General features: G+C 42.9%; 1 protein-coding gene across 3 annotated transcripts in view; it reads right to left on the bottom strand.

The window, feature by feature from the left end:
• LOC142310214 (vasoactive intestinal polypeptide receptor 1-like) overlaps nucleotides 1–20,344 on the bottom strand; it is a 281,055-nt gene that overhangs the window by 19,363 nt on the left and 241,348 nt on the right. For 2 of the 3 annotated variants that reach the window (XM_075347700.1, XM_075347701.1), the window contains exon 11: nucleotides 11,044–11,173. In XM_075347700.1, the coding sequence (XP_075203815.1) occupies nucleotides 11,044–11,173 (130 nt within the window). Of the gene's footprint in view, nucleotides 1–1,670; nucleotides 1,729–11,043; nucleotides 11,174–20,344 lie in introns of all 3 variants that reach the window. The other variant, XM_075347702.1, reaches the window with a different exon arrangement.

The following is a 20,344-nucleotide window of genomic DNA, read 5'->3' as shown; positions in this document are numbered from 1 at the left end:
ATGCTGCAGGTCTTTGGAGGTGGTCTGTGGATTGTCCTTGACTTTTATCACCATTCTTCTTCTCTGTCTTTCTGAAATTTTTCTTGGCCTGCCACTTCTGGGCTTAACAAGAACTGTACCTGTGTTCTTCCATTTCCTTACTATGTTCCTCACAGTGGAAACTGACAGTTTAAATCTGAGAAAACTTTTTGTATCCTTCCCCTGAACAACTATGTTGAATAATCTTTGTTTTCAGATCATTTGAGAGTTGTTTTGAGGAGCCCATGATGCCACTCTTCATAGGAGATTCAAATAGGAGAACAACTTGCAAGTGGCCACCTTAAATACCTTTTCTCATGATTGGATACACCTGCCTATGAAGTTCAAAGCTCAATGAGCTTACAAAACCAATTTAGTGCTTTATTAAGTCAGTAAAAAGTAGTGTTCAAATCAAGAAATTGATAAGGGTGCCCATACTTTTGCACCGGTCAAATTTAGTTTAAGTGCGGATTGCACATTTTCTGTTAGTACAATAAACCTCATTTCAGCCCAGAAATATTACTCAGTCCATCAGTTATTAGATATATGAAACTGAAATAGCTGTTGCAAAAACCCAAATTGTTATAAAGAAAAAAGGTTAACATTAATAGGGGTGCCCAAACTTTTTCATGTGACTGTATATGGGAACCGGCGTCCAACCAGATATCCGGGATCAATTCTGGGCTGGAACTGTTTTTCTCTTTTAATCCAGTTAATCCTGCGGATCCTGGTTATCTGCGAGTCCGGTCATTACTAGTATCAACATGTTATAATGGATATCTGTGGCTGCTATTTGATTTTGCACCTTGGTCTGTTCATTTGTTTCCACTGGCTTAGTTCCTTCTTTGGGAGACTCTCATATTTTCTCACCTTGGACACTCATTATTTAAATGTTATTTATAGAACCAATGTAAAGATTTGTTTCAGACAATGTTTTTACTTTGTGACCTGGGTCTGTTTTTTACATGCTACACATTCCCCTAATTTCTCTTTTGAATATAATTTAATATGTACGGTATATATCTTTGAATTGATGTACCAATACAAGGATTTTTATATTAATGATTGTAAAAGAGACTTTTTATTTCAGTCGGATCTATACAGATAGATAATAGATAGAGCTAGACAGAGTGAGCAACAGACATATCATAAAATTGCACACTGTAGAGCTAAATGGACAGCTTGTTATGATTAAAAAAATAAATAAATAAAACGCTGTGGGGTCCCCCCTTTGTTTGATAACCAGCAAATGTAAAGCAGACAGCTGCAGGCTGATATCGCCTGGCTGGGAAGGTCCATGGTTATGGGGACCTTCCCAACCTAAAAATACCAGCCCACAGCCGCCCCAGAAGTGGTGCATCATATTAGATGTACCAATTCTGGCGCTTTGCCTCGGCTCTTCCAGATTTGCCCTAGTAAGATAGCAATCGGGATAATGGTAGTTGGATTTGACATCAGCTTTGTAGTGTCTCCTGGCACCAACTCTGGTGTTAGTAATAGAGAGGTGTCTATCAGACACCCCCATTATTAACACAGTAAGTGAAAAAAAATACACACACACGCAAATACTTAATTTGAAAGAACATTCCTCCACACTTTCCCTTGTTCACCATTTTATAAAAAATAAAAATAATAATAATATGCAGCTCCACCGTAGTCTAAAGCTTCCGCTGTAGTCCATGGAATCCGTTGAAGTCCACAAATGGAAATCTGAAAGACATAAAAAGAGAAAAATAAAAACAAGACACTGTCCCTCATTCACAAATTTATTAGAAATCCAAATTCCCAACTCCGACAAAGTTCTGTGGTTCCCATGGTGTTCCCTGATTACCAACATTAAAGACTATGGAGCCTCAGAACGAGGCTCCATAGGATTTGAGCAGCATTCAGTCCCAGCTCACGCTGAGCTCCATGAGTTCCGGGACCCTGATGAGCGATGACATGCCTAACATCACCCCTCATCAATGTCCCAAGTCTCCCCGACGTCTTCACCTTTTAACAATGCTGCTCCACTCCTGTGCTGTCATCTTCTGATCGCAACTTTTGACTGGTCAGATGTCAAAAGTTACATCACAAGCCCTGAATGCAAGTCTATGAGAGTCAAAACAAGGCTCTCATAGACCCACATTGAAACGTGACTTCCAGCTCACTACATGAAACACTGGAGCATCTAGCAGGTCACAAACTGGGAGAGATCGACTGGTGTGGCAAGGTAGAAGATGAAGATGGCGGCAGGTAAGTATGTCAGTAGAATCAGGTAACTCAGATTTAAAGCACTACTCCAGCGTGAAAATAATAAAAAAAAATACTGCAGTAGAGCTTTAAAAATAAAAACATGGCTCTCTGAGACCTTGCATAAACTAATGGGGCTTGAATAAAATCACTCTGAAAGACCATAATCCATTACCCCTCATTTCTGAACTATTTAAAAGGATTACAAGTGAATACTAAGTTGGACCTGCATGGTGCTTGTAACCTAATACGCATCAAAGAGGGAGATGAATGAAAGACAGCGTTCAACACCTGCGATGGTCACTATAAATATCTAGGAATGTCTTTTGGTTTGTGCAATTCACCAGCTGTGTTCCACCACTCTGTGAATGAGATATTTCATAATGATCTGTATCAGTATGTATGGAACAGGTCAGAATCTGCTGTTCAAGTCATTCAAGAACTCAAGTCTTATTTTTCGACTGCTCCAGTCTTGCACCAACCTGATGGAGGGACCATTTTTCCTAGAAGTGGATGCCTCTGCTGTAGTGAGCAGTTCTCTAGGAAAATTCATCTACAGCAAGAAATCATCCCTGTGGATTCTTCTCCAGAAAATTCTCTCTAGCAGGGCAGAATTATTGCATTGGTGACCGTGAAGTCTTAAGCCGGCTTTACACGCAACGACATCGCTAACGAGATGTCGTTGGGGTCACGGAATTCGTGACGTACATCCGGCCTCGTTAGCGACGTCGTTGCGTGTGAAACACACGAACGACCTTTAAACAATCAAAATTACTTATCTAATCGTTGATCGTTGACCGGTCGTTCTAATCCCGATTATCGTTGCTGGCGCTGGACGCAGGTTGTTCGTCGTTCCTGCGGCAGCACACATCGCTACGTGTGACACCGCAGGAACGATGAACAACATCGTACCTGCGGCTACCGGCAATGAGGAAGAAAGGAGGTGGGCGGGATGTTACGGCCACTCATCTCTACCCCTCCACTTCTATTGGGCGGCCGCTTAGCAACGCCGCTGTGACGCTGCACGAACCGCCCTCTTAGAAAGGAGGCGGTTTGCCGGCCACAGTGACATCACTAGGCAGGTAAGTACGTGTGATGGGTGTTAGCGATGTTGTGCGCTATGGGCAGCGATTTGCCCGTGACACACAACCGACGGGGGCGGGTGCTTTCACCAGCGACATCGTTAGCGATGTCGTTGCATGTAAAGCTCGCTTAAGCCTTAAAACTAGGCATTAAAAAATGGTGGCATCTTCTTGAAGGAGCTCAGTTCCCAGCGACTGTCTATAAAACCTGGATTATCTTCAGTCTGTTTAGAGGCTGAATCCCCACCAAGCTTGATAGTCGCTCTTCTCACAATTTGATTTCATCCTCGCCTATTGCCCAGCTAAGAAAAAAAGCTGAAGCTCTATCCAGTTTCTTTGATTTGTTTGATGTTGCTGCTGATGATGCACCCTCACATGTAATTGTACCTGATCGTATACAGTTAGGTCCAGAAATATTTGGACAGTGACACAATTTTCGCGAGTTGGGCTCTGCATGCCACCACATTGGATTGAAATGAAACCTCTACAACAGAATTCAAGTGCAGATTGTAACGTTTAATTTGAAGGTTTGAACAAAAATATCTGATAGAAATTGTAGGAATTGTACACATTTCTTTACAAACACTCCACATTTTAAGAGGTCAAAAGTAATTGGACAAATAAACCAAACCCAAACAAAATATTTTTATTTTCAATATTTTGTTGTGAATCCTTTGGAGGCAATCACTGCCTTAAGTCTGGAACCCATGGACATCACCAAACGCTGGGTTTCCTCCTTCTTAATGCTTTGCCAGGCCTTTACAGCCGCAGCCTTCAGGTCTTGCTTTTTGTGGGTCTTTCTGTCTTAAGTTTGGATTTGAACAAGTGAGATGCATGCTCAATTGGGTTAAGATCTGGTGATTGACTTGGCCATTGCAGAATGTTCCACTTTTTTGCACTCATGAACTCCTGGGTAGCTTTGGCTGTATGCTTGGGGTCATTGTACATCTGTACTATGAAGCGCCGTCCGATCAACTTTGCGGCATTTGGCTGAATCTGGGCTGAAAGTATATCCCTGTAAACTTCAGAATTCATCCGGCTACTCTTGTCTGCTGTTATGTCATCAATAAACACAAGTGACCCAGTGCCATTGAAAGCCATGCATGCCCATGCCATCACGTTGCCTCCACCATGTTTTACAGAGGATGTGGTGTGCCTTGGATCATGTGCCGTTCCCTTTCTTCTCCAAACTTTTTTCTTCCCATCATTCTGGTACAGGTTGATCTTTGTCTCATCTGTCCATAGAATACTTTTCCAGAACTGAGCTGGCTTCATGAGGTGTTTTTCAGCAAATTTAACTCTGGCCTGTCTATTTTTGGAATTGATGAATGGTTTGCATCTAGATGTGAACCCTTTGTATTTACTTTCATGGAGTCTTCTCTTTACTGTTGACTTAGAGACAGATACACCTACTTCACTGAGAGTGTTCTGGACTTCAGTTGATGTTGTGAACGGGTTCTTCTTCACCAAAGAAAGTATGCGGCGATCATCCACCACTGTTGTCATCCGTGGACGCCCAGGCCTTTTTGAGTTCCCAAGCTCACCAGTCAATTCCTTTTTTCTCAGAATGTACCCGACTGTTGATTTTGCTACTCCAAGCATGTCTGCTATCTCTCTGATGGATTTTTTCTTTTTTTTCAGCCTCAGGATGTTCTGCTTCACCTCAATTGAGAGTTCCTTAGACCGCATGTTGTCTGGTCACAGCAACAGCTTCCAAATGCAAAACCACGCACCTGTAATCAACCCCAGACCTTTTAACTACTTCATTGATTACAGGTTAACGAGGGAGACACCTTCAGAGTTAATTGCAGCCCTTAGAGTCCCTTGTCCAATTACTTTTGGTCCCTTGAAAAAGAGGAGGCTATGCATTACAGAGCTATGATTCCTAAACCCTTTCTCCGATTTGGATGTGAAAACTCTCATATTGCAGCTGGGAGTGTGCACTTTCAGCCCATATTATATATATAATTGTATTTCTGAACATGTTTTTGTAAACAGCTAAAATAACAAAACTTGTGTCACTGTCCAAATATTTCTGGCCCTGACTGTAGTTGCTGAAATATCTTCTATCTACATTTCATTACTTAAGTGACGTTCTCTGGTTTCAAATGCACGCCGCTGGATGGTCTTATCTTGGGATCATTCATCTCTCCTCTGTAGTCACTGGGAGATAAATGTACCACTGAACTTCTTTCCCATTTCTACTGGTGGCCCAAATGGGAACAAGACATCAAGTAGCTCATAGCATCCTGCCATCAGTGTGCACAGTTCAAACTCTCTCCTCAAGCACCTCTTGGTCTTCTTCAGTCTCTTACTATTCCACAAGAGTCTTGGACTGATATCTCTATGGACTTTGCTACTGACCTTCCTGAAGTGCAGGGTTTCACTACTATCTGGGTTGTAATGGACAGATTCTCTAAAATGTTTCTTTTGTGGAAGGCGATAGCATGGGCAGGAGGAATGTGTGAGGCGACACTATGGGTAGGGGGAATATGTGTGGACACAGTATAGGCAAAGGGGGCTGAGAGTGTGTGAGGAGACAGTATATACAGGGTGGCTGTGAATGTGTGTGGAGGCAGTATTGGCAGATGGAGCTGAAAATGTTTGAGGAGGCAGTATTGGAACAGGTATTATTATTATTATTTATTATTATAGCGCCATTTTTTCCATGGCGCTTTACAAGTGAAAGAGGGTATACGTACAACAATCATTAACAGTACAAAACAGACTGGTATAGGAGGATAGAGGACCCTGCCCGCGAGGGCTCACAGTCTACAGGGAATGGATGATGGTACAATAGGTGAGGACAGAGCTGGTTGCGCAGTGGTGTACTGGACTGAGGGCTATTGTAGGTTGTAGGCTTGTTGGAAGAGGTGGGTCTTGAGGTTCCTCTTGAAGCTTTCCACGGTACCGGAGAGTCTGATATGCTGAGGTAGAGCGTTCCAGAGTATGGGGGAGGCACGGGAGAAATCTTGTACGTGATTGTGGGAAGAGGAGATAAGAGAGGAGTAGAGAAGGAGATCTTGTGAGGATCTGAGGTTGCATGCAGGTAGGTACCAGGAGACTAGGTCACAGATGTAAGGAGGAGACAGGTTGTGGATGGCTTTGTATGTCATGGTTAATGTTTTGAACTGGAGTCGTTGGGCGATGGGGAGCCAGTGAAGGGATTGGCAGAGTGGCGAGGCTGGGGAATAGTGGGGGGAGAGGTGGATTAAGCGGGCCGCAGAGTTTAGGATAGATTGGAGGGGAGTGAGAGTGTTGGAAGGGAGGCCAGAGAGCAGGAGGTTGCAGTAGTCGAGGCGGGAGATGATGAGGGCATGCACTAATGTTTTTGCTGATTCTTGGTTAAGGAAAGCACGGATCCGGGAGATATTTTTCAGTTGTAGTCTGCATGAGGTGAAGAGGGCTTGGATGTGAGAATTGAAGGATAGAGCAGAGTCGAGGGTTACTCCAAGGCAACAAGCTTGTGAGACTGGGGAGAGTGAGCAACCATCAAGTTTGATGGAAAGGCTTGTTGGAGGAGATGAGTGAGGAGGAGGACAGACAATGAACTCTGTTTTGTCCATGTTAAGCTTTAGGAATCGTGCAGAGAAGAAGGATGAAATAGCAGACAGACATTGTGGAATTTTGGTTAGTAGAGAGGTAATGTCAGGTCCAGAGAGGTAGATCTGTGTGTCATTGGCATAGAGATGATACTGAAAGCCGTGGGACTCTATGAGCTGTCTCAGGCCAAAGGTGTAGATGGAGAACAGCAGGGGTCCAAGAACTGAGCCTTGGGGGACACCAATAGATAGGGTGCGAGATAAGGAAGGGGTGTGAGAATGGGAGATGCTGAAAGTTCGGTCGGTTAGGTATGAGGATATCCAAGATAGGGCCAAGTCTGTGATGCCCAGAGATGAGAGAATCTGTAGTAGGAGGGAATGGTCTACTGTGTTGAAGGCAGAGGACAGGTCCAGGAGGAGGAGGATAGAGTAGTGTCACTTGGCTTTGGCGGTTAGTAGATCATTGGTGACTTTGGTTAGGGCAGTTTCAGTAGAGTGATGTGGTCGGAAGCCAGATTGTAGCCGGTCAAAGAGGGAGCAGGAGGAGAGGTATGAGGACAATTCAAGATGGACATGCTGTTCCAGTAGTTTTGAAGCATAGGGGAGAACGGATATGGGGCGATAGTTTGACACAGAGGATGGGTCAAGGGAGGGCTTTTTGAGGATGGGTGTAATGGAGGCATGTTTAAAGCATGAGGGGAATACACCACTTGTTAGTGATAGGTTGAAGAGATGAGTTAGGGCTGGGATGAGGACTGTGGTGATGTTGGATGTGATCTTGAGAGTAGAGTGGAAAGATTGTTTTCTGTCATGGTGGAGAAGCTAGATTTGGAGGAAGAGGACTGAGTAGCTATGATGAGGGGCTATGGTGATTGTGGGCCAAAGCTTGCTCTGATGTTGTCAATCTTCTGTTAGGTAGCTGGGAATGTGTGAGTAGACAGTATGAGCAGGGGTTAATGTGTTAGAATACAGTATGGACAGAAGGAGCTGGTGATGTGTCATGAGAAAGTATAAGCAGGGGGGCTGGAAATATGTGAGGAAGCAGTAAGGAGGTATGTGGATGGAATGTCTCAGGAGACAGTATGGACAAAGGTGACTGGGAGTGTGTTTTGAGATAATATGGGAATGGGGGCTTGGAATGTGTGAGAAGACAGTATGGTCAAGAGGGCTGGGGGTGTGTGATGAGACCGTATTATCAGGTTACCTGGGAATGTATGAGAAGGAAGTATTGGCAAAGGGAGCTGTAAATATTCGAGGAGACTGTATTGGAAGAGGTGGTTGAGAATGTGTAAGGAGACAGTATGGGCAGGGGTGAATGTGTTAGAAGACAATATGGACAGAATGGATGGCAAAGTTATGTATGGGCAGGGGGCTCGTGATGTCTGAGGAAAGAGTATGAGTAAGGATCTTGGTAATGTGTGAGGAGACAGTATATGTGTGGTGGCTGAAAATGTGTCAGTATTGGCTGAGGGAGCTGGCAATATTTCAAGAGACAGAATTGACAGAGGTGGCTGGGAACGTGTGAGGAGAATTGTCTCCATACTTATAAGCATGGGAGGGAGTGTGAAGAGACAATAGGGTGGGGGATGTATGAAGAGACTTGACTCTATAGTGAAAATTGAGGGTGATGTGTGAGGAGACAATATGGGTAAGGGGGTTGGAAACCTGTACAGACAATTGTCTCCGTACTTATAGACATGGGAGGAAGTGCGAAGAGACAATATAGGCAAAAGGATATGTGAGGAAACTTGTCTCTATAGTTATAGGTGAGGGTGATGAGACAGTGTGGGTGGGAGGATATGAGAGAACAGTATTCGGAGAAAAGTGTTAGAGGGCACAGTAAAGCGACTGGGTAGTGTGGTGGCAGTATACAAAAAGGGCGCTATAGAAAGAGAACAGCATGGGGGATAATGAGGGCACTGTATGGATGGTACAGTAGGTCGAAGAAGGGAAGAAGTGTGAGAAGGGGGCACAGCATAGTAACTGGGAAAAATATGGCAATAATGGGTGAGGTGGCCAGTGTGAAGAGGGACAGTATGGAAAGTAGAGGACAGTATAAAGGCCATGTACCATACAAGGGATAGCGTCGAGGTCATATGTTGTGCAGAGAGAAAAGTGAGGGGCAATTATTCGGTGGCACATCATAGGGCAGATATTTGTCATGTAGGAGCATTATAATGACACTATTATTTTTAAAGGCACCATGTCAGGATGTGCTCAAGAAGATCAGAGATAAGAGAAGTCTGTAGAGATGAACGGTGGATGGGAAAAGTTATCATGATGTCTACCCAAGATAAAAAAGAAAATAAATAGAACTACTCCAAGCAGATAAGATTTCCCCGTTAAGATACATGTATGTAAATGTCTATTTGTAATACTAACTATATTTCATCAGGTGCTGTTGTTCCTGTATGATTTGTAGTCTGATGATGACTGGTAACAATAACTCCCAGTATCACTTTGCATTGTTAAGGACACATTAGATGTTGAAGGTTCATGCAACTCAATTTAGTATGGGACTGACTTGACATTATAATTGATCGCTGTACAAAGCTTGGTGCTGTAGTCATGTACTCATGGTGGTTCTGGTGATGTATTTCTGTACCGATGATGGTTCTGTTGATATATTTCTGTACTAATGATGGTTCTGGTGATGTATTCTTGTGCTGATAATAATTCTGGCCATTTATTTCTGTATTGATGTTAGTTGTGATGCTGTACTTTTGTACTGTTGGTGATTCTGATGCTATATTTCTGTAATTTTGAGGTTCTGCTGAAGTATTACTTTACTGATGGTGGTTCTCATAATGTATAGCTGTACTGATGGTTGTTCTGGTGCAGCATTCCTGTTCGGCTATTGGTTCTGATCCTGTACAGGATGAATCAATCCATAATTTGTCAGATAAAGTGGTATATGGCAATCTTAATAAATAATTGTGCTGTCTGACAAGTTATAGATTGCTACGTCTATATTTGTTAGGACCAATAATGATAAAATTCAGCACTGTAGCATGCCACTAATATACTGTCAGGATTCAGTTTTGCTAGCAAGTTCCAGCCCTCATCATATGACCACTCATGCATTTTTCATACACAGACACTTGCTGAAGAGCTCCCCTTACTGCTTCTCTCAATGAAATAGGGACTGTAGCTTACCACTGAATATCGAGAAAGTCAGAAAGAGCAGCCAGTCTGCACATGACTGTAAATGTGCAAATCATATATGAGTGGTCAGAACTACTCAAACCACTTAAGCTGTGTATAGGAGGGGGCACCAAACTGATTTTTTTACCCCTGGTGCAGGAAAATCTATATTCGCCTCTGATCTACAATCGATAAATATGTTATCCTTCTAAGGAGAAAATTTTAACCCTTTAAAGGAAACCAGTCACCAGGATTTTCGCATATAACCTAAAGTAAGTGCTATATTGGCACTATCAGGCAGATTCTCTACGTACCTTTAGTGGTCGGATTGGATGTTTAGGTTTTGAAATCCAAGAAAGTAAAGTTTATAAAATCAGCATCTTTTTGAGTGACAGCAGCTGAGGATCAGATAATATCTGGGGGGTATTCATAGTTATCCCCTCCCCGTTAGAATTAGCCTAAGTAATATACAATCAATTTCCTTTTCCACTAGCAGGACTTGTGTGAGGTCATTCCCATGTGACCAGAAGGGATTGGGCTTCAGCCAACAAAGCTATTATCTAATCCTCAGCAGCTGTCACTCAAGAAGCTGCTGATTTTATAAACTTTACTTTCTTGGAATTCAAAATCTAAACATCCAAGTTGACTACAAAAGGTATCTATAGAATCAACATGATAGTGCCAGTATAGCACTGGCTTTAGGCTATATAGGAAAATCCTGGTGATCGGTTCCCTTTAACGTGTTTCCAAAGCATTCTATGAAAAGTTCATACAACTGATCATGAGAATAATCTTTAAATCAAAATATGTTATTTAGAAGGTTTGGCATTAAGATCACTATTGTCTTTCAGGATGCTTACTTAAAAAAAAAATATGAGAAATATGAAAAATGTTATTGTATGAAAAATATCAATATGATCATAATTAATATTTAGTACATCCAAAGACATTGAATATAGCCTACAATCACAATGCTATATTATGTTATGATGATCACAAAAATAATACTAAACAAAAAGAATCACCTGATTTGATCCGAGAACAAGTTCAAAATATAATCTGGCCCAGACACCAATGTGCTCAGGAAACAAGGCAAAAATTACATAATGAATTCCAAACAAAGGGATCAGTAGAAGGGTAGATTTTGCCAGTCTCCTATGAAAGAGAAGACAAAAAATAAATAAAAAATAAAGATATTGGAATTATCATCATTTTAAAAATAGCAACTGACACCAGAAAACATACCACAATTTAAAATACATTTGTCCCTACTCTCCCTTCAACCAACACAAAATCTTATACTGCATGAACAGACCATCTATGTGAACTACATACCCAAATTGATGCAGATAATATGGGTCACAGCCAGACAGTCCCTCTAAGCCGACGTACGTTTTGCAAAGCTTCTTCCAGGGGCGTGTCAGAGTGGGGGATTGCCCTTTTATGCAGCCCATTGCCAAATGGAATTCCGATATACCGAATTATGTGATACTGAGGGGTAATGCCCTCATTCAGGTCCTAACATCCACAACAATCTCCGTTATGAGAGATATTCTCAGTGTATGCCCCACTTCACAGGTCCCTCCAACTTCCTCTGATGCACGTATGGGGACCGCACACGTGGAACGCATGCGGTCACCTAATAGGCATGGTCAGGGAGTTCGGAGGCTCTTGCCCAGCGCATGCACACAACCCATCACAGGGAACTCAGTACAGAATATCATAGCACTACAAGAAAAAAACCCACTCGAAATTCATGTACAGCATTCTATGTACCATACAGAGAGTAAGTTTATTGTGAAAAGTGTAATCTCATAAATAAACTAACTATAAAAAGCACATTTTAAACATCAGGCACGGCATCTCCTTCCATCCCGGGACATTTAAACTCACTGTACATCAGCAAATCTCCAGTGCTCTACCCCATAGCGCACCATACGCTACTGAACCCAGCACTTTGCCTCACCTGGTGTCCCTGGGCTCTTCTCCTGTGGTAAGTAACAATGTGGTACACGAGGTCTCTTGTTTCTTTGTACCGCAGTTCTTACCATTCTCCTGCCATTTGATTTCATACGCTTACCGGCTCAATAGTTTCTATGTTTTCATATGTTTTACTGGTTACCTGTACCTTTGTCACTTAGATTGTGCTCACAGAACATTACCGCCCTGCTGTACCTTCTTTTTTTCATTTTCATACCACCATTTTATATTTTTATTTTTTGTAATATTGGGTGTGCTAATGCTGTACTTTTCAAACTTACCTTACCTTTTCAATCCACACCTTGCTTTGTCTCACTCTTGCGTATATATATATTTGAATATATGGGACGCCCTGGCCTATCAGGTCGTCACAGGGTATTGTGCAATCTGCCCTTCTGCACGGTGTCCACTCTCCTTGGTTACGGATCCTGGTCCTTTGGTGTTGCTAACAGCTTGGCAAATCAAAATCCTAGGAACACTTCCGACTTTAACCTACCAGACACACCTTTGGGGGGTCTGAAGGGAATAGGGCCGCCCACATGGGGGGTTGGTGAGGGGAAAGTGAGGAAAGTGACAGTTGAGCTTGGAGAGTTGAGCAGTGGAGAGTGAAAGGAGAGGAGGTGGAGTGGTGACTCTTGTGAGGAGAGACCACGGAGGAGAGCTCCTGTCTACTAGGTGGCAGACGTTGGTCTGGGCCTGGTAGGAGCTGGAACCCCGGTCACAGGGGACAGTGCAAGGGGCATGAACTGCCTAGGTGGGCGGCCGGCAGCCTTGAGCTATCGCCGGTCAGGGGCCAGGGCACGACGGGGTACGTGGACCCTAGGCCGGAAAGTAGCTTCATGCGTTCCGGTAATTTACCCGACGGAGTGAAGACTTCAAATGTCATCCCCAACCCGCCCCAGAATCGGGGTACTAGCGCACCGATGGGATATGACTTTCCCAATACAGTCCAAAGAAATCCTACGTGTGAACCCTGAGAGCAAGCTCACTCCGTTAGCCATACGGGTGAGCGGGACCCAAAGAGTTTTACACCCATGGGTCCAACAGAGACAGAGGTGCCAAGGACAGGGCCACAGGCTGACAGCAACACCAAGGGCACTGACCCAAGCGTGCTCCCTACAGGGCTGCAGTGGTGCTCAGAATTCTGGTTTACAGGCTGTCAGTGTTGTTATTCCTGGACCGAGTGAGTACACTGAAATACCCCTGTTCCTACCCCAGCAGCACCCATTCACCAACCATCCGACGGGCCCCGGGACACAAACCCCCTACCCATGGAGGGGTTAAAATATCAGGCTGCCACACCATCGCCACCGGGCTCCCCAACCGCAGCGGTGGTCCCTCACATTGCCACGCACCGTGGGTGGCGTCATGAACTTCCAATCCCCCTGTACATAGTCCCCCTTTCATTGAGTGGCCGCACGACTCCCGGGTCCAGAGACCCCTCGAGCCACCGCGGATCTGGATTCGAGCAGCCCGGCTGCTGGCACGGAGGTGGCACATATATATGCACAGTGGGTACGGAAAGTATTCAGACCCCTTTAGGTTTTTCACTCTTTGTTTCATTGCCATTTGGTAAATTCAAAAAAGTTAATTTTTTTCTCATTAATGTACACTCTGCACCCCATCTTGGCAGAAAAAAACAGAAATGTAGACATTTTTGCCAATTTATTAAACAACAAAAACTGAAATATCACATGGTCATAAGTTTTCAGACCCTTTGGTCAGACACTCATATTTCAGTTACATGCCGTCCATTTCCTTGTGATCTTCCTTGAGATGGTTCTATTCCTTCATTGGAGTCCAGCTGTGTGTTATTAAACTGATTGGACTTGATTTGGAAAGGCACACACCTGTCTATATAAGACATCACAGTTGACAGTGCATGTCAGACCAAAAGGGAATCATGAGGTTAACGGAACTGCCCAAGGAGCTCAGAGACAGAATTATGGGAAGGCTTAGATCTGGCCAAGGTTACAAAAGAATTTCTGCAGTACTCAAGCATCCTAAGAGCCCAGTAGCCTCCATGATCCTTAAATGGAATAAGTTTGGGACCACCAGAAAGCTTACTAGACTATCCAGCCAAACTGAGCAACCATGGGAGAAGAGCCTTGGTGAGAAAGGTACATAAGAACCCCAAGATCACTGTGACTGAGCTTCAGAGATGCAGTAGGGAGATGGGAGAAAGGTCCACAAAGTCAGCTATCACTACAGCCCTCCACCAGTCAGACCTTTATGGCAGAATGGCCAGATGGAAGCCTCTCCTCAGAGCAAGACATATGAAAGCCCGCATAGAGTTTGCAAAAAACACACGAAGGACTCCCAGACTATGAGAAAGAAGATTCTCTGGTCTGATGAGACGAAGATAGAATTCTTTGGTGATAATTCTAAGCGGTATTTATGGAGAAAAAAAGGCATTGCTCATCACCTGCCCAATACAATCCCAACAGTGAAACATGATGGTGGCAGAAGACAAGAAGACAATGACCCTAAGCACACAGCTAAAATAACAAAGGAACAAAGGAGAGACTTCAGAACAACTCTGTGACCATTCTTGACTGGCCCAGCCAGAGCCCTGACCTAAACCCAATTGAGCATCTCTGGAGAGACCTGAAAATGGCTGTCCACCAATGTTCACCATCCAACCTGACGGAACTAGAGATGATCTGCGAGGAAGAATGGCAGAGGATCCCCAAATCCAGGTGTGAAAAACTTGGGTTGGTTGTTGCATCATTCCCAAGAACACTCATGGCTGTACTAGCTGAAAAGGGTGCTTCTACTCAATATTAATCAAAGGATCTGAATACTTTTGACCATGTGATATTTCAGTTTTTCTTGTTTAATAAATTTGCAAAAATTTCTACATTTCTGTGTTTTATTATGTCAATATGGAGTGCAGAGTGTACAACATTAATGAGAAACAAATGAACTTTTTTTAATTTACCAATTTACCAAATGGATGCAATGAAACAGAGTGAAAAATTTAAAGGGGTCTGAATACTTGCCATATCCACTGTCTGTATGTGTGTGTGTATATATATATATATATATATATATATATATATATATATATGTACAGTTAGGTCCAGAAATATTTGGACAGTGACACAAGTTTTGTTATTTTAGCTGTTTACAAAAACATGTTCAGAAATACAATTATATACAGTCAGGGCCAGAAATATTTGGACAGTGACACGAGTTTTGTTATTTTAGCTGTTTACAAAAACATGTTCAGAAATACAATTATATATATAATATGGGCTGAAAGTGCACACTCCCAGCTGCAATATGAGAGTTTTCACATCCAAATCGGAGAAAGGGTTTAGGAATCATAGCTCTGTAATGCATAGCCTCCTCTTTTTCAAGGGACCAAAAGTAATTGGACAAGGGACTCTAAGGGCTGCAATTAACTCTGAAGGCGTCTCCCTCGTTAACCTGTAATCAATGAAGTAGTTAAAAGGTCTGGGGTTGATTACAGGTGTGTGGTTTTGCATTTGGAAGCTGTTGCTGTGACCAGACAACATGCGGTCTAAGGAACTCTCAATTGAGGTGAAGCAGAACATCCTGAGGCTGAAAAAAAAGAAAAAATCCATCAGAGAGATAGCAGACATGCTTGGAGTAGCAAAATCAACAGTCGGGTACATTCTGAGAAAAAAGGAATTGACTGGTGAGCTTGGGAACTCAAAAAGGCCTGGGCGTCCACGGATGACAACAGCGGTGGATGATCGCCGCATACATTCTTTGGTGAAGAAGAACCCGTTCACAACATCAACTGAAGTCTAGAACACTCTCAGTAAAGTAGGTGTATCTGTCTCTAAGTCAACAGTAAAGAGAAGACTCCATGAAAGTAAATACAAAGGGTTCACATCTAGATGCAAACCATTCATCAATTCCAAAAATAGACAGGCCAGAGTTAAATTTGCTGAAAAACACCTCATGAAGCCGGCTCAGTTCTGGAAAAGTATTCAATGATGGGAAGAAAAAAGTTTGGAGAAGAAAGGGAACGGCACATGATCCAAGGCACACCACATCCTCTGTAAAACATGGTGGAGGCAACGTGATGGCATGGGCATGTATGGCTTTCAATGGCACTGGGTCACTTGTGTTTATTGATGACATAACAGCAGACAAGAGTAGCCGGATGAATTCTGAAGTGTACCGGGATATACTTTCAGCCCAGATTCAGCCAAATGCCGCAAAGTTGATCGGACGGCGCTTCATAGTACAGATGGACAATGACCCCAAGCATACAGCCAAAGCTACTCAGGAGTTCATGAGTGCAAAAAAGTGGAGCATTCTGCAATGGCCAAGTCAATCACCAGATCTTAACCCAATTGAGCATGCATTTCACTTGCTCAAATCCAGACTTAAGACGGAAAGACCCACAAACAAGCAAGACCTGAAGGCTGCGGCTGTAAAGGCCTGGCAAAGCATTAATTAGGAGGAAACCCAGCGTTTGGTGATGTCCATGGGTTACAGACTTAAGGCAGTGATTGCCTCCAAAGGATTCGTAACAAAATATTGAATCTAAAAATATTTTGTTTGGATTTGGTTTATTTGTCCAATTACTTTTGACCTTCTAAAATGTGGAGTGTTTGTAAAGAAATGTGTACAATTCCTACAATTTCTATCAGATATTTTTGTTCAAACCTTCAAATTAAACGTTACAATCTGCACTTGAATTCTGTTGTAGAGGTTTCATTTCAAATCCAATGTGGTGGCATGCAGAGCCCAACTCGCGAAAATTGTGTCACTGTTCAAATATTTCTGGACCTAACTGTATATAATATGGGCTGAAAGTGCACACTCCCAGCTGCAATATGAGAGTTTTCACATCCAAATCGGAGAAAGGGTTTAGGAATCATAGCTCTAATGCATAGCCTCCTCTTTTTCAAGGGACCAAAAGTAATTGGACAAGGGACTCTAAGGGCTGCAATTAACTCTGAAGGCATCACCCTCGTTAACCTGTAGTCAATGAAGTAGTTAAAAGGTCTGGGGTTGATTACAGGTGTGTGGTTTTGCATTTGGAAGCTGTTGCTGTGACCAGACAACATGCGGTCTAAGGAACTCTCAATTGAGGTGAAGCAGAACATCCTGAGGCTGAAAAAAAAGAAAAAATCCATCAGAGAGATGGCAGACATGCTTGGAGTAGCAAAATCAACAGTCGGGTACATTCTGAGAAAAAAGGAATTGACTGGTGAGCTTGGGAACTCAAAAAGGCCTGGGCGTCCACGGATGACAACAGTGGTGGATGATCGCCGCATACTTTCTTTGGTGAAGAAGAACCCGTTCACAACATCAACTGAAGTTCAGAACACTCTCAGTGAAGTAGGTGTATCTGTCTCTAAGTCAACAGTAAAGAGAAGACTCCATGAAAGTAAATACAAAGGGTTCACATCTAGATGCAAACCATTCATCATTTCCAAAAATAGACAGGGCAGAGTTAAATTTGCTGAAAAACACCTCATGAAGCCAGCTCAGTTCTGGAAAAGTATTCTATGGACAGATGAGACAAAGATCAACCTGTTCCAGAATGATGGGAAGAAAAAAGTTTGGAGAAGAAAGGGAACGGGACATGATCCAAGGCACACCACATCCTCTGTAAATCATGGTGGAGGCAACGTGATGGCATGGGCATGCATGGCTTTCAATGGCACTGGGTCACTTGTGTTTATTGATGACATAACAGCAGACAAGAGTAGCCGGATGAATTCTGAAGTGTACCGGGATATACTTTCAGCCCAGATTCAGCCAAATGCCACAAAGTTGATCGGACGGCGCTTCATAGTACAGATGTACAATGACCCCAAGCATACAGCCAAAGCTACCCAGGAGTTCATGAGTGCAAAAAAGTGGAACATTCTGCAATGGCCAAGTCAATCACCAGATCTTAACCCAATTGAGCATGCATTTCACTTGCTCAAATCCAGACTTAAGACGGAAAGACCCACAAACAAGCAAGACCTGAAGACTGCGGCTGTAAAGGCCTGGCAAAGCATTAAGAAGGAGGAAACCCAGCGTTTGGTGATGTCCATGGGTTCCAGACTTAAGGCAGTGATTGCCTCCAAAGGATTCGCAACAAAATATTGAAAATAAAAATATTTTGTTTGGGTTTGGTTTATTTGTCCAATTACTTTTGACCTCCTAAAATGTGGAGTGTTTGTAAAGAAATGTGTACAATTCCTACAATTTCTATCAGATATTTTTGTTCAAACCTTCAAATTAAACGTTACAATCTGCACTTGAATTCTGTTGTAGAGATTTCATTTCAAATCCAATGTGGTGGCATGCAGAGCCCAATTCGCGAAAATTGTGTCACTGTCCAAATATTTCTGGACCTAACTGTATATGTATATGTGTGTGCACATTGTGTACTTATCATTTCTAGTGTAATTGATCCATCATTATTATAGATATTCCAAATAGAATATGTGGTCGACTTTGATACTAGAATCTATTTGCGTACAAAAAAATATTTTTTGTGTCTACTTACCTTATTCTTGTGTTCCTTTTTGGCTTTATTTCAACCAACTGTCTGATTTGTATATGAGGTTTTTTGATTATATATTTACTGATTTATTTTTACATGTTTTTTTACTGTACTGTCAGTTTGATAAGAGTCAGATAGACCAAAGCGCCATATACTTGGCACACTTTACACTTGAGCTGCGTATTAAAGATTTAATTTCCATCGCAATTTGAGTGTCAGATTCTTTTTGCACATTGACATGGATTGGATCCTATCCGAGCACCACCATTCAGATTGGAGTGCCGTATTTCTCTTCTTCTCTACCAGTAAGTCTACAGTTAAAAAGCATACAGCAAAAAGAAATAGTTTATTTGAATAAAGACTCCCAAAGACTTCCTTGTCCACCAATTTATAGAACGAGGCTCCATAGGATTCAATAGGTATCATGGGACATTACACCACTGGATGACATCAGAATTAAGAGGATTTCTTTGTAATTAGTGAACTGGTAAACGAGGGAGTATGGGGGAATCTTAATTCACCATTGGATTACTTTGGAACTGCGAGGATTATTTAATTTATGAATTTGTGAACAAGGAAGTGTGGGGGAGTCTTTATTCAAATAAACTATTTCTATTTGCTGTGTGTGTTTTTTTAATTGTACACTTAACGGCTTAGTAATGGGGGCATCTGGTAGATGCCTCTCCATTACTAACCCCTAAGCTTTATGCCAGCTGTCAATTCACAGCTGACATCAACTTCAGAAGTATTACCCTGATTGCAATTTCACCAGGGCAATCAGGAAAAGCCAGGCTAAGCACCAGAATTAGTGCATCTAATGATTGCGCCACTTCTGGGGCAGCTGCAGACTGCTATTTTTAGGCTGAGAAGGGCCAAATACCCATTGGCTTTCCCAACCTGAAAATACCTGCCCCTAATGTCTGCTTTATCTTAGTTACTTATCAAAAATAGGGGGATCCCACACCGTTTTGTTGTGTTTTTTTAATTTTTCATAACCAACCAAGCAAAAGCAGACATCTGAAGTCTGGCAGTCTGCTGTCTGCTTTACCTGTGCTGGTTATCAAAAATAGGGAGACATCAAGTCATTTTTATTTATTTTTTAATTTATTTTGTTCACAGCAGTGTACAGGCTTTTTCCCCAAGCCGAAAAGCTTGTTGATTGGCTGCGCTGCAACTCAGTCACAGACTTCCATGAAAAGTCCATATTCTAGTTTGAGCCCCAGACACTAGGTGTCCGGTACAAACCCCAAACTTTACAGTTCAGTTTCGCTTACCCTAGTACTGGGGAAGCTTTTTATTTTATTTTATAGACCACATATTAAATCTTAATTAGGGATGAGTGAGTAGGAAAATACTCGGACTCACTATACTCGTAACGAGTAGGTCCTAATACTCGGGTACTCGTTACGAGTAGCGAGTCCAATGCAAGTCAATGGGAAATGCGAGTAATTGTGTGCTGGACTCTATAAAGCAGTCTGGCAGCTGAGTAAAAGGCTGAAATGGATGCATGATTGTTTAAAAGCTGGGCGGTAAAAAGATGCCGGCTTTTTTAAGCAATCAGCTGATGCATGCTCCCCGCCCGGGCCCTTCACTCACCGCTCCCTGGTGCTGCGCTCCCCGCCCGGTCCTAACTTAGGATCAGGCGGAGAGGTGGCGGGGGAGCGAAGCACCGGGCAGCGGGGAGGGAAGCACCAAGTGGGGGACCGAGGCAGCGGGGAGGGAAGCATTGGACGGGAAAGGCATCGGTGAAGTCTCTCTCTCTCTCTGTCTGTCGGTCTCTATCTCTATTGGTCTCTCGCTCACTCTCTGTCGGTCGGTTTCTCCCTCTCAACCCATCTCTCATACTCACTGTTCACCGA

This window comes from Anomaloglossus baeobatrachus, chromosome 5 (genome assembly GCF_048569485.1).
Source record: "Anomaloglossus baeobatrachus isolate aAnoBae1 chromosome 5, aAnoBae1.hap1, whole genome shotgun sequence".
NCBI classification, from domain to species: Eukaryota; Metazoa; Chordata; class Amphibia; order Anura; family Aromobatidae; genus Anomaloglossus; species Anomaloglossus baeobatrachus.
The sequence above is the reverse complement of the archived record's forward strand: the minus strand, read 5'-3'. Positions and strand labels throughout refer to the sequence as shown.